This window comes from Meleagris gallopavo, chromosome 10 (genome assembly GCF_905368555.1).
Source record: "Meleagris gallopavo chromosome 10, MGAL_WU_HG_1.1, whole genome shotgun sequence".
Lineage (NCBI taxonomy): Eukaryota > Metazoa > Chordata > Aves > Galliformes > Phasianidae > Meleagris > Meleagris gallopavo.
In genome coordinates, this window is record NC_139413.1 from 2058641 (window position 1) to 2072459 (window position 13819).

Sequence of the window (13819 nt, forward strand, 5' to 3'; positions counted from 1 at the left end):
TCAATTTATGCATCTGTTCTGTTCCCTCCTGTTCTTTTGATGCACTGTAGCTGTCCTTCAGCTGCTTGGACTCTAAGCTAACACCTACACTATTTACCTTCCCCAACTCCCTGAAACATTTTCCCTAGGAATAAGATCTGTTCTGGGATGTAAGAAGATATCCTCCAAAACACAGCTAGTATAGCACTTCATTTTATTAAGCATCAGTGTTATTACTGCCTGACATAAATGTGTTTATCCCTTTGCAACATGTAGCAATATTATTCAATAATATTTAATCTTCCATGCTGTCAATGTGTTTCTTATCTTTTCTGCATAACTTCACTCAGCAAGCGATTAGCACATCCTCACAATTATGGTCCTATAAGGCACTGTGCTCTTCTCAACACAGCACTGCAAATCCTAGACAATGGCAGGCAGTGGTGCGAGCTAACTCTCATTGGTGACAGTGGTAGTTTGACGGTGGCATCTAACAAACAGGACTCAGGGTCGCTTGTGTAGGAGCTTATACTACTGTGTCTCCCAGCTGTTAAGAGAGCAGAAAAAAGTTGGGACACTATGCATAGCTCTATCCAATCTACCCAACACTGAAAAAGCCTCCTAAACAAGTGTTAGGAGGATGAGTGCTTGACCTCAGAGTAGTATAGGTCATTCTGCCACTGGGCAGCAATGGAACACATTGTTAGAATCACAGAACGTGCTAAGCAAAGTTGTGAACTTCAAGTCTTGTGTACACCATCCATCAATCAGGTGAAGGGAAGAGATCGGTCATATTGATTAGAGTCATTGGATAGTTCTGGTTCTTAGGTCATTTGACCTTCCCCTGGACCTCTGATTATGATTAGATCTTCAATAGATTCAAATTAGTATGGCTGTACACAGGCAAGAACAGCACTGAGCAGGAAGAGCTGAGAATATTGCTTGTTAAAGATAACACAAAAAGAAAGAAAAACATTTGCTGGCTTTATTTGTATTATGCTTCCATAAGTTTGATGATTTTATCAAATACGAGGAGTGCACACTCCATCATCCTAATATGCATGTTAATAGGGAGACTTAACAGCTGTCAGTGCATCTGAAGAGAAATGTTGATAGGAAAAAGCAACTAAAATGAGCATACAAGAGAAGTAATGTTGGATCTGTAATATTTCAAATACAACAGGATATGCATTCATGTAAATGTGTATGCAAATTACATGCAGCCCCGAGGCTCTTGGAGAGTTTCCAGTGATGCCCTCGAGGCTGCAAACTGCTGATTTAGCATATGAGCCTAACTACTATCAGTAAAATGAATGCATTAAAATAATATTGGAAGAATGTACGTATCAGGGACTTTTAAATAAGGTAAATATTGGTATAGGATCTGGGTAGCTCCCATGAATATTTGATTTCCAGTTGAAAAATATTGTGATTTTGTGATTTTTTCCTCATTTTATGTGGAATAAACAATGAAAACAATGGAAAATTGTGAAGCTTTAATTAGTTGTGCTCATGTTATTTTTGAGGATAATTATGCCACAACTATGAAACTTGATTACAAAAAAATTTGATTAACAAACTTGATTCATTAAATACATCTCTTGTGCTCCTAACAGCTTTTGGTATGAATAAGATAAATAGGAATTAAACATGAAAACTTGAATGTTATTCTCACTTCCCTCTCCCTAATACTTTCCATTTTGTGCGATGTAGATCAACTTTTTAATAGAAAACCTGAATATAAAACTTATCAAAATCTTATTTTTCTGAACAATCCCACACACTAATGTATCAAAACCTGTAAGAAAAGAAATTTGGGTAGCATACAACTCAATTAATTTGATATAAGGATACAGTAATTTATTGAGTATTTATTGTCTTAAGTACATAAGGGGCAAAAACCTTTCATTATATGAGCTTTCCAAAGAGTATCTGCCATTTTGTTCTCCATATTTAAGAAAACAGACATATATGAGTAGTAGTGTTTTATTTTGTTTTGTTTTCACAGAAGACTGAGCTTGAGCGTCCGCATCTAATACTTGATCCATTGTTGATTTTGCTCTGTAAATTAAGAGACTTAATGGAACACTGTCCATATTCCATCTGCAAAGAATTATTTCCTTAATCTCTTCAAGAAATATGAAAGAAAGAAGCTAAAAAAATTAGCAACTAAATGTCCAAAAATAAAAATTGACAGAGTTTGCAAAGGAAGGAGTTAGTCACTGTTATCCTAATACTTGACTGAGCACTGCTACAGATTTGCTAAATGCTCATCTTCATCCTGTCCTAGCCAAATTAATCTCTGGTGGTGTTTCATAAGCAACTGAAAGTCTCTCTCTACACCTGCATATTTAATTGTTTTCTCACTGCTTCACATCCATTAAATCTTACTGATATATTACTAATTTACAACGCAACCAAAACCAAAACATCACTCTTGAAAAGTGGGCCCATGTGAACCTAATGAGGTTCAATAATGTCAAGTGCAAGGTGCTGCACTTGGATTGGGGCAATCCCAGATATGTTTACAGACTGGGAGAAGAACTCGTGGACAGCAGCCCTGCGCAGAAGGACTTGGAGCTCCTGGTGGACAAAAAGGTGCACATAAGCCAGAGTGTGTGCTTGCAGCCTGGACTGCCAATGGTATCCCAGGCTGCATTAACAGAGGGATGGTAGCAGGGACAGGGAGGAGATTGTCTCCCTCTACTCTGCCCTCATGAAGCTCCATCTGCAGTACTGTGCCCAGGTCTGGGCCCTCCAGACATAGAAGAGCGAAGATTTAGATTAGATGTTAGGAAGAAATTATTTACTCAGAAGATGGTGAGACACTGGAACAGGCTGCCCAGATAACCTGCATATGCTCCATCCCTGGAGGCATTCAAGGCCAGGTTAGATGGGGCCCTGACCGACCTGATCTGGTGGGTGTCAAACAACCCATGGTAGGGGGTTGGAACTGAATGATCCCCTTCCAAACAAATCATTCTATGATTCTATGATTCTCTCCCAAACCATGTACTTTGATTTGTGTTTTAAGTCTCGTTCATTCAGAATGTTTCTTCTTCTTTTTTTTTTTTTTTTAATTAAAACGTGCATTCCCCAAAAGATAGTTGAGTTTCTCATAGTGAGTGTATGATAATAAAAGCTGTATCTATAGTATCAGTTCTCTGTTCCTGAAAACAACTTCAGTAGTACAGCAGAGTCTACAATACTGCTTGTTTAAAAGCCATCCAGAATGTAACTAAAATTTACTGACAAAAAAGGAAGGGAAAACAAAGAATTCGAAGAACCCCTATCCTTTCAGTCTTTTTCTTTTCAATTAATTGAAACTTCATGTACATGCAGATGATGCTTAAGACATAGAATTGATATCTGCATGTGAATCATAAATGATAAGATCAAATACTAAATAGATTCAGAACATGTCTTCTTGTTGTTGTTATTAACTACACAACAATCAAAAAATGATCGTGTATTGTTTGGAAAACCTACAATTCAGAATTTCAGGGCTTTATAAAATGAGCAGAAAACATCCCCACTTGTTCCAACACCTTCATATTGAAGTTGTCCAAAGGGTATAAGATAAACTGAGGAAGCATTTATTGGACTGCTTTTGCAAATCCCTAATTCGACCTTGCAAAAGAAGATATTGAGAAGGGCCGTGGTGAGCAAGGCAGGCATGGAAACTGCGTAAAAGTTGTCATCCCTCTCTTCCCTGAGCATCTCAGGAGGCACAGAGAGGGCCGATGGTCACCTCTGTGCTCAGGTCCTCAGGGCATCACTGCTGCTAAACATGACTTCAGGCAGACCTGTGGAAAGCCTGTTGTTATCAGTTACCAGTACACGCTTTAAGAAATAATCTGGAAAAATTCTATTTACAGCAAGGATCTGAAATGTTATTGGGTGGTTTTTGCAGTGTAAAAACTGCACTGTTTCAAAAATCTGTGTGGGAAGAAAACAAAAAAATGCCTTCCCTGGCTGCTTTTGTGTTCCTAGCCTTCGACAGAAACAGGTTTTTTGTTCAATTAAGTGTTCTGACAATAGAAATCTGTAATGCAAATGTACAAAATGAAGGTTTCATGTATCAGCACTGCTGCATCCGATGTGAAAACCATTTTCTTAGAGACCTGCTGCACTCAATTACCCAAATCAGATTTGCCTATGGACTACAGCTTGCATTTGTATCCATTTCATGAACAGTGAGGGTGTGGGGTGTTTGTAAAAAAAACTTTGGGCATGCAGAACATTCATTAACTAAATCGTTAGCAAGCACAGTTGAGTTTTGTAGTGTGGCAGAAATTTGCTTTAAAAATACAGCAAGTAGGAGAAATCTCCTTCAGAGACAGCCTTGTCTTTGTATCTTGGTGTTCTAGCACTTCAGTTACCACTTCTTCCTCCCCATGAATTATCTTAATATAGAAGGAAAAAATTGTCTGTGCTTTGAAGAAAGCAGACTGGTTTTAAAGATTTTTGCAGATCTGCATAATAAACAGTGAGACTGGGGATACAAGTCAGAACAGAGAAATAGGTAGCACCACAATCTGCAGCAAGATTGCACGATCCAAGAGGCAGTCCCTAGACGAGATTGACTGGACTTTCTGCTTGTTCATCTGTATTTTCATCTGTGCTGCCTGAAGACTCTAACACTGCCCTGCAGCTGACCAGCACTGAGCTGGGATTTGCTAACAAGATCAATGGGGCAGGAGGAACATCCTTCACATACTGGCAGACAAACAAAGCATGTGCTGCTGTGCCACAAATTCTTCGTGTATCCTTATTTGTAAAGGATCTAGCACTGCTGAGGAGGTGGATTTATATTTACTTGAGCAATAGCTAAGGTGAGTAGCAAGTGCATATTGGCATCGGACGGTCATAAATGAGGATCTTAGTTAAGGGTGGGAAGATTAAATAAATGCAATGGATTTTAAATCACATATTAAAAAATATATATATTAGAATTAACATGTATTCAACTGTAAATTACATTTTGATTTTATCGCAAATTCTGGAAATGTACTGAGAGAGGTTATATCCAATAAGCAACATTATGGTAAAGATCTGAGCAAGAGAACAGTTGTTGCTTTATATAATATCTGCAGAGGTTCTGATCTTAGCCAAGCATCTCCCAGTGCTATGGATGACCTACTGTAGTCAGTAAGCAGGATAGAAAATAGGACCATAGAATCAAGAGCTCTTTTTTTTTTTTTGCTGTTTTTTGGAAAGATTAAAAACTAATTAAATCAGAAGAATACACTAAGCTACATTTTAAAACAATTTTTGAAGGAAAACATAAACTGTATGTAAACAGTATGTGTCTCTAGACAGATGTGTCTCTAGACAGATACAGGTTTGTCTATCAGCACATTATTTGAAAACACACGTGAAGTTTTTTCTCTGTGATGTAACACTATAAGGGCCATTCAAATTATGTATCACTCAGCAAAAGTAATATTTTCAGTGTGTTACACCCTTTTCTAAACTATCCTTTCTATTACAGATTTAATGCTTTGATTCAGGTAAAAAACAAACAAAAACAAACAAAAAACGATTAGGAGAAACATGGTTATTTTCCTAATCAATCTTTGCTGACTGTCTGAAATACGTCTCTCCCAAAGAGCAGCTAGTTAATCTAGAAACACATCCATGGGTTTGTCTCAGCAGAATCCCCATACCTTTATGGCAGTGGAAGCTATCTGGATGTGATGGAGTCTGCGCAGTGTGCTGTCCCTGTCAATGAAGTAGGAGGCTGCGAGCTGGTGCAAGGTCTCCAGAGTCACCACAGAGCTGTTGGTGCTGGGATCACTTCCATCTGACCTCTTGCTCAGCTTCCTTTTGTCCACAAAAATTGTGAGCGACTCCTCTCCTGCATACAGAAACAGAAACCACAGTCTCCATCAGTGACATCCTCCGCATCTCTTGTTTTGCCAGAAATAAGGTGTCAAGTTGATGCTTGCTATAGCTATTAGATAAACCTCCCTGGTGCTAAATTGAGGACCTTCAGTGCTTAAGCACATGCACAAGAACTTTCATGGACTCAGTGCTTAATAGGCTTTCAGATGTCCATTTTCAGACAAGTTATAAGGATGGTTTTTAAAAATATACACTGCCCACTGTCAGCATGTAACCTTGCTCTTAAGTTTTTTTTTTTTGGGGGGGGGGGAAGAAAGAAAAAGAAAAAAAAAAAAAAAGGAATCTGTTTATTTAAAAAGAAATAAAGAAAAAGTGAATGAGAAGCTACATTTAGTTTCTGTACCTGAAATTCTCTGTCTGTATCTCCATATCTCCAGAAAGAAATAGAGAGGGAGGGGAGGGGACGGAATGGGAGGGGATGGGAGGGGAGAGGACGGGAGGGGGAGAGGGAGGGGAAGGGAAGGAAGGGAGGAAGGGAGGGAAACTTCTAAAACACAGCCCATCTTCCAAAAGCAAAGAGAAGCATCTTAGGTTGTGGTTCTTTCACTTTTTTCTCTAAAGAGACGTGGGAAAATACTCTAGACTTCAGAAAATTTAGCACCCATAAGATAATTAAGAAAAAAAGCAAAACAAAATCTCATTTGATTTACTAAGTACGCTCTTAAGAACAGTTAAAGTATAGACTTAATGGTGATGAATTTTTAAGGAATATCCCAAACTAATTGTTTACTTCATAGATCTTTTTTTTCTTTTTCCTGCATTTCAGGCTAAGCAGAAAACTCATTAATTAGTGATGCGTCTAAACAAAACTCTTTACTTTGAAAAATGAATTAGAAAAGTAAATAATTGACTCAGTATGTTCTTCTGTGCAGCTTGAGTACCACAAAACACTTTTCTCAGTTTCCAAACATTTGTTTGGTAGCTAGCACTCTTCAGTGTTAGTCTGCTCAAGAATCAAGGGATAATGTCATTCTACCTGTGTTTCAGGTGCTGAGCAGCTCCACAGAATGCTGTTTCCTTGATCCTGGAAAGGAAACTGCCCTGATATGTTCTGACTTGCCACTCGCTCTAGTTTCATTGCTCACCCATCTGCCGTAGTGGCATTTTGCCCATTCAAAGGATGGGATGCCAATTTCAGGCAGGCTCATGTGCCAACAAATATAGCTGTAGAAGGATAATATGTAGGATGAAAATATGACGTCTTCTTTAAAAAGAGATAATCTTGGTGGTGAGCAATGCTAGATGAAAAATTCTTGCCTCCACACAGGACAACACATCTGCTGATGTGTTTTGATTATGCACATCTACCTCTTCTTGCAAAATTCATCTCTGTTTGGAGAAAGAGAAGTGTGTTCAATGTTAATCAACGGGTCTTACAGCGTTTCCCAATGCCTCCCAAAATCAGAGGACAGACAGGCCCTTCAGTGCTTATGCAGGCAAAAGCTGTGGTTATCCAGGATTCTATTACCTAACTAGGCCTGCTGGGTTTGTCCACTGTGTTCACTTTGTCCTGGAAGGGACAGCTGCTGCCCAGGCCATTCCATATGGAGTCTGAATCAGTTTTCCGCCGCTCTGCTCATGCTTCCTCCCCTGTAGTTTCCTAATGGGAGATTTCTTTTTCTGCACATGCAGCCATCAAAGAGGGAATTAATTGTTTGAACTCCCAAGAACCAGGAATTAAAGCAGCCTCCATAAATAACAGTGTTTCCCCATCCACCTACCTAAGCTTTCTGCTGTAATTAATAGACAAGCATTCACATTTAATATCAAAACCTCCAGCAAAGCAGGCTGGGATCACCTGTCAGGAGAAGTTACACATGTTGTATTAGCACAGGCTCATGTGCTACGTTTTGCCACACCATCCTGACACAATGGTAGTGCAGGTCTTGTGGCCAGGTGGGCCATTATGCACACCAGGATGCTTCTACTCTGGTGGCACTGAGCAGAGAGCTGGAAGGCAGTAGCATCTCATGGCTGGTGTCACAAAATCTGGTCCAGAGTTACAGCATTGCTGGTGTTCAGTTATGCCTATGAAAAAGCCTGCCTTTTCAAAACCTGCCCTGCTAGTCAGTATTTCTAAAACGAAGAGCTGAGAGTGGAGCCAGGGGCCATGGGCTTTGTGCAGCTGTATGTGGTAGCGTGAAGACACAGCCATATTGGAGCAGATCAATGCCACAGCTCACAGGGGGTAAGCACTGAATCAGTGATCAGTTCCGGCAGCGCAGAAAAGTTGCAGAATTTCATTAAGGGATCTAATTTACTTTTCACCCTTTTCCAGGTGTCTCAGCTAATTAGATTAGATTAATTAGATTAAAGTGACTTTGGCAATCAGATTTCCACTGAAAATAACTTATAATGAATTGTAAGGTAAACGTGAGAAATCTCTGGAAAGTAAAGGAAAAAAAGAGGTTCTTTGTGTTTCATAAGCTGGCATGCCTCCCCTGGTGCAAACTCACAGAGCCCTTTCGATTGATCTATGCTATGTTATTAGTAGAGATAATGGGACTGTTTCCATCCAGATCGTATTTCAACAGAGTCCTGATAGGCTTTTTTATTATCAAAACAATTTGTTTATTTTTATCCCATCAAACATGCTTGTTCTCCAGGAGGCAAAGATCAGAGCAGTGAAAAAGCTCCCATTTCCAAAATGTATCTCAAAAATGAAGTGTTCTGTGTTGCGTTGTTTTGTTTTGATCAGAAAACGTCAAGAAAAATAACCTTTGAATCCCCTCACAGCTATCACATCACACTGTCCTTATGGTCCTGCTTGACTGACCCACGCCTGCCACAGCAGCTGCCAGTGGGCACGATTTGGCAGGCAGATCCCCCAGCAGCACTCTGCTCATCCCCAGCCCTGTAGTCCTGTTCCTGCTCCACAACAGATACGTGCTATTCTCCGTGATCTGTAATCAAATAGAGATCACATCAGATTACATTTCCCAAGGTTGAGTGAAGGCACGCAGCTCAAGTGATGGGGCCTTTGGTGTAAATACAAAGGAAGATTTCTCTTCCAAACTCTCTGCGTTGTTCTTGGATGGCATCTCAAACTAATTCATTGCTGACGTTCTCAAGCACTACAGTGATAATGGGTGCAATTAGGTATATTTCAAAAATATTTGATGTCCAAAAGGCACCTGGTTGATTCAAGAAGTATTTCAGCTGGTTTGGCACTTGCTAGGGAAAGGATTAAGATGGGTGAAACAAGCAGAGAACTGCACCATATGTTGTTACTTGGGCTCCACCATGTTGCTGCAGAATGGTAACAGGGTTCTGATTGCACACAGAAAAATTGTGAAGGAACATCACTGGTTCATATTCGATTAGCAGGAGAGAATTTAAATTTTACATTAATTTAGGCAAAATTAAACCCATAACAAAAGAAATTTTCCTGTTGCATTCAAAATGTGGATGAATCTTGTATTTTTTTCTGTCTATCGGCTGCCACCATGGGAAAGGCTAAAACGACATCCAGACATTAGCTGAAAAATAAAGCTGTGCTTTCTGTAATCTCTAGAAGCAGTATTCCATCTATTTCACAAAATCCAAGGGTCAATTAAGTTCACTTTCTAGGGGTTAAAAGAAATAGTGTAATGACATTTGGTCATTCTAATAAAGCAATCCTATATAACCTAATGTCTGGTTTGAGGAATCAGCTGTTTTACTTCCATACAGCTCCTGTCTCTAATGAAGATATTTATCTGTGGGCTGGGAAGTGACATTCACACTATAGGCTGACCTTGGCAAAATACACACAAATGTCCACATCAGCCCTGGAATTCATAAGCTTATACCTTAGCTTTTATATTTATTTATTTATTTCTAGGTTTATATGAGGAAATTTTGAAGGATTTGTATGTTAAATTTCCAAGCTGAGAAAAATTTTGACATGCTGACTTTTCAGAAAATGAAATAAATTAAGTATGCAGAAATTTACCTGGACAAATAACCTAGCCGTGGCCATTAAGATAGAAGACTTCTAAACAATAGTTTATAGATGGCATTCAGAAATTAGCAATTAATTTTCAGAAATTATTTAAATAAAAAATGCAAATAACTATCACTGGCACATTAGAAATAGAATTATGCAGTAACAACTGTAACTAAATAGAAATGTCTACTGGAGTAAATATATATTGTTACATAAATATATATTGTACTGGAGTAAATATATATTGTACAGAATAAAACATATTCATGTGATTTTAATGCTTAGTGCTATTTTCTGCCTCAGTTATCGGGAAAGTGTTTCCTTGTACCACAGCTTTGTAATGATGAAAGGATCACATGCCTTGATGTTTCATATTTTCATACGTAGACTGGGTAGGGATAGAAAAATGTGATCCAGCCAACTCACAGCAGTGTTTGCCAGAAAGTGAGGAAATTATAAAGAAAGGATAGCACTCAAAAGTGGATATATCTGAGCATCAACCACAGTTACTTGCTTAGAGCTCTGTCTTCATACATGTGTATGTATCATAAAAATACATGAAGGTTTTGGCCTACAACTTATCAAAAGTTTATGATTAAATATAACATGTCAGTTGCTATAGTTGCAATGCAACTCAGTAATAAAACATATAATGCAATTTTATTAAAAAACAACAACAAAAAACAACAATGTGCCATGAGGATTTTGTCAGGTCATTTTTCCAAACTCAAATAGATGCTGATGGATGTGCACAGCTTCAAATACTATCTAAATCACTGCTAGGTCAGATGTGACAATTTCTGTGGTCTGGCTGAATACGGTGCACACTAATTCCACATATATATACTCTGTGAAAGGATTTGAGTTTTTCCTTCCTTCAGCACATAGGGAGAGAAAAGAAAGAGAACAGATTGGTTTTTGTTTTTTTTTTTAAAAAAAATTTCCCTTTAACTTTCATAATATTAAATGCTGAAAAATTTACAGACTCATGGAGGGTTTGAAGGTCCAATGCTAAATTTTTGGGTTTCTTTCTCACATTAATCATTTAAGACTGGACTCTCCCTCCTTTATTTGCCAATTATTTATTCCTTACCCTGAATGAGCATCACAGAAAGCAAAATTCATATCAGCAGTTAGTGTAAATGATCATAAATCCTTTAGAATTCATAGAATTCACCAATTTACATCACCAGAAAATATCTCCCATCTCCGTACACAGTGCAATGTCCTTTTTATTCAGGATAGTAAAGGTGTGAATATCAAACATGTCTGCAGAACTCTAATCAGTGCAGAGGAGAATGACAAGAGGTTGGGGTTAAACGGATTTGCTGATGTCTGCTAAGATGGTCTGTAGTAAAGAAAACAATTACTTTTTTTTTTCCCTGACTGACCCAGACAGGTGAATGTATTGATGATCTGGTAATGAGCACTTTGAGCAATTATGACTGACAATAGGAGAAAAAAATCTCAATCTGCAACATTTGAAATTACCATTTGCCATTCAGCCAATTGGCTTCTGATGCTCTAATTCCATAACAAGCCTTGGCAACCTGCTGCAAATTTGTTTATTGGGAACAGTTACAATTTTTCCAGATGCCAAGGTAACCTAGTCTTCATCTTGCAAAGCACCATAATCAAACTTAAGTCCCCCAAATGGCAGGAATAAGGATGTATAACTTCACTGTAGTGTGTTATCTTTTATTTCCTCATTACAGAATCAATTAGTTTGTTAAGCAACCTTGACACCCACACACAAGGCAGTGTTAAAATGAATGCACCTAAAGTGGGATCCACTGATGTTTTTACTCTGCGCTTATTCCACAGTGGTGCCCTAGGCTTCACAATAACTTCTTCAGCTCACTATTCCATCCTATTTGTTGTAAACCGTTCAGGTTTAGGGCGGCTGATGCTTTTCTATATTATGGACTTTATCATTATGGACTGTTGTTGCATCATGCCGTAGGCAAGTAAAAGAGAAAAGAACAAATGTAGAAGAAAAGAAAAAAAGATTGTGTGCTGTTTCTCAATCAAAGGAAAATCTTTGATTCTTGGAAGTGCTAGTTGAAAGCTAACAGAGAATTCAGAGATACATTTCACAGAATCAGAAAATTATTGGTCATGGAGTCCTATCCTTTGCTCAAAGCAAGTCTAATTAGATAAGATACTCAGGGCTTTGTCCAAAAGAGTCATCTCTCCTCTTTCCCCAAAGCCATTCTGGGCAGCCAACTTTTTTTGCTGGATTGTGTAAATTTGCAGTTTTGCTAAAGCTTGCAGGACATGCGTCATCCCAGAAGAGCAGGGAAAATTACCTTACCTACTAGCTATGGCCCACACAGAACCACATTCCCACTTATGTACTGTACAATCAATGAATATACAGATGATATAGTATATCCAGGAGTTTGGCTGATATAATTATTACACAAGAGTAGGAAAAAAAGGACACTCACTCTGTCCTGGGCTCACATGATAGACTCCAATGGAGCGAATCTCCAGAAGAGATCCTTCCCCACTGGCAGTCAGCTCTTAAATGGGTCTAGGAGAGGTGCAGCCCGGCTCCACCCCTTCCTGCAGCACAGGTGAATTGCCTTCACCTGTGCTCCCATGGCTCACCTCAGGTAATCAATCAGAGCTTCAGGCCATGATTCAGCAGCCCCATACAATATACAAAATTGAAAATCATCTCTCCTTTTTCTACAAATTCGATTCTGTGCACAGCAAATGCAAAAGCAGAAGATGTTACTCCTATGCACAAACATGAGAATTTATTCATGAATCTACTGCTGAATCTTGGCTTTTGCTCTGCATCACTGGATTACATAGCGTCCTTGCATCATGCAACTTGAAGTTGCTCATGACATTTAACTTTCCTTATGTCACAAACAGATAAAATTTACATAAGAAATAGAAACAGTGAGAAATGTCATTTCCCACATTATCTAATGGAACCATGAAAAAATATAACTTCTCTAAATTCTCGTTTTAGAATGCCCTCGAGAATTGTATGTCTGTATTTGTGAACAAAGACTTGGGAATGCATCATAAACAACCATGTGGAAGAGTTCCCTTTATGGTCAAAAAGGGATATTCATGAAAGCCAAATGGTCACAGAGGCATACAAATCTTACAGCAAGATCTCTGATTTGCCAGGTTTTCCTTTGTGGCCATGAATGCAAACAACTGGGGATTAATTAAATAAAAAAATATGTACACTCAGTTTGGTCTTCTGATTTCAAGAAGCTGCATAAGCAACAAAGCTTTCAGAATAAAACTACTCATAATTAAAGAAAAAGCATGAATACATTATAGAAAGAAAAGAATCAAATTAAGTGTTAAAATATGGATAAGCATCTCTGGGAATCCCCATTCAATTTAACTCCCAAATGAGAAATAGCACTTACAGGAAAGTATAGGGTTATTAGCTACCATATGAAAGCATTTTTAGAAATTACTAATTTCCTATAATTATTTTAATCAGCCAATTTTTCAAATTATTCACCACCCATCCAATGATAATGGAAGGTAGCAGGTGTGCCTTAAATTATGTCTTAAAATTGAGGCTAGAGACCTAAATCAAAGCCCATCAAAGTTAATATAAAAAATCCCTTTGACTTCATTAAGCTTTGACAGAACCCAGAAGTCAACACGGTCTGCCTCTTAGTGGTGAATTTTTGCAAGCATGTGGCAGTTACTGCATTTTAGGGCCTTTGTGAAGTGGTATCAAGAGGGGGCAAGAAAAGGATACCCTACCCCAATTTCTCTGCAGGAGATCTTAAGGCTTCAGGCACTATATCTAACTCAGCTTAAAGCTGGAATTGCCAAGCATCTTTAGGAGAACTGTCCTCAGGTTTTAGTTTTTACTTAGGGCTATGCTTTACGAAAGGCATTCAGTCTGTAGCTCTTTTGTGATCAGCGTGTGCTGCTTTGCACTTGTGAAAGAGCAGTTATACTTGGGTTAGACTGTTTCTCTTTAATTGTTAGATCCAATTCCAACTTCAAAGTGAA

General features: G+C 38.4%; 1 protein-coding gene across 1 annotated transcript in view; it reads right to left on the reverse strand.

Moving 5' to 3' along the window:
* Positions 1-13819, reverse strand: part of BRINP3 (BMP/retinoic acid inducible neural specific 3) — a 201499-nt gene that overhangs the window by 71270 nt on the left and 116410 nt on the right. The window contains exon 4 of the mRNA XM_010715542.4: positions 5649-5839. Coding sequence (XP_010713844.1) covers positions 5649-5839 — 191 coding nt within the window. The remainder of the gene's footprint in view (positions 1-5648; positions 5840-13819) is intronic.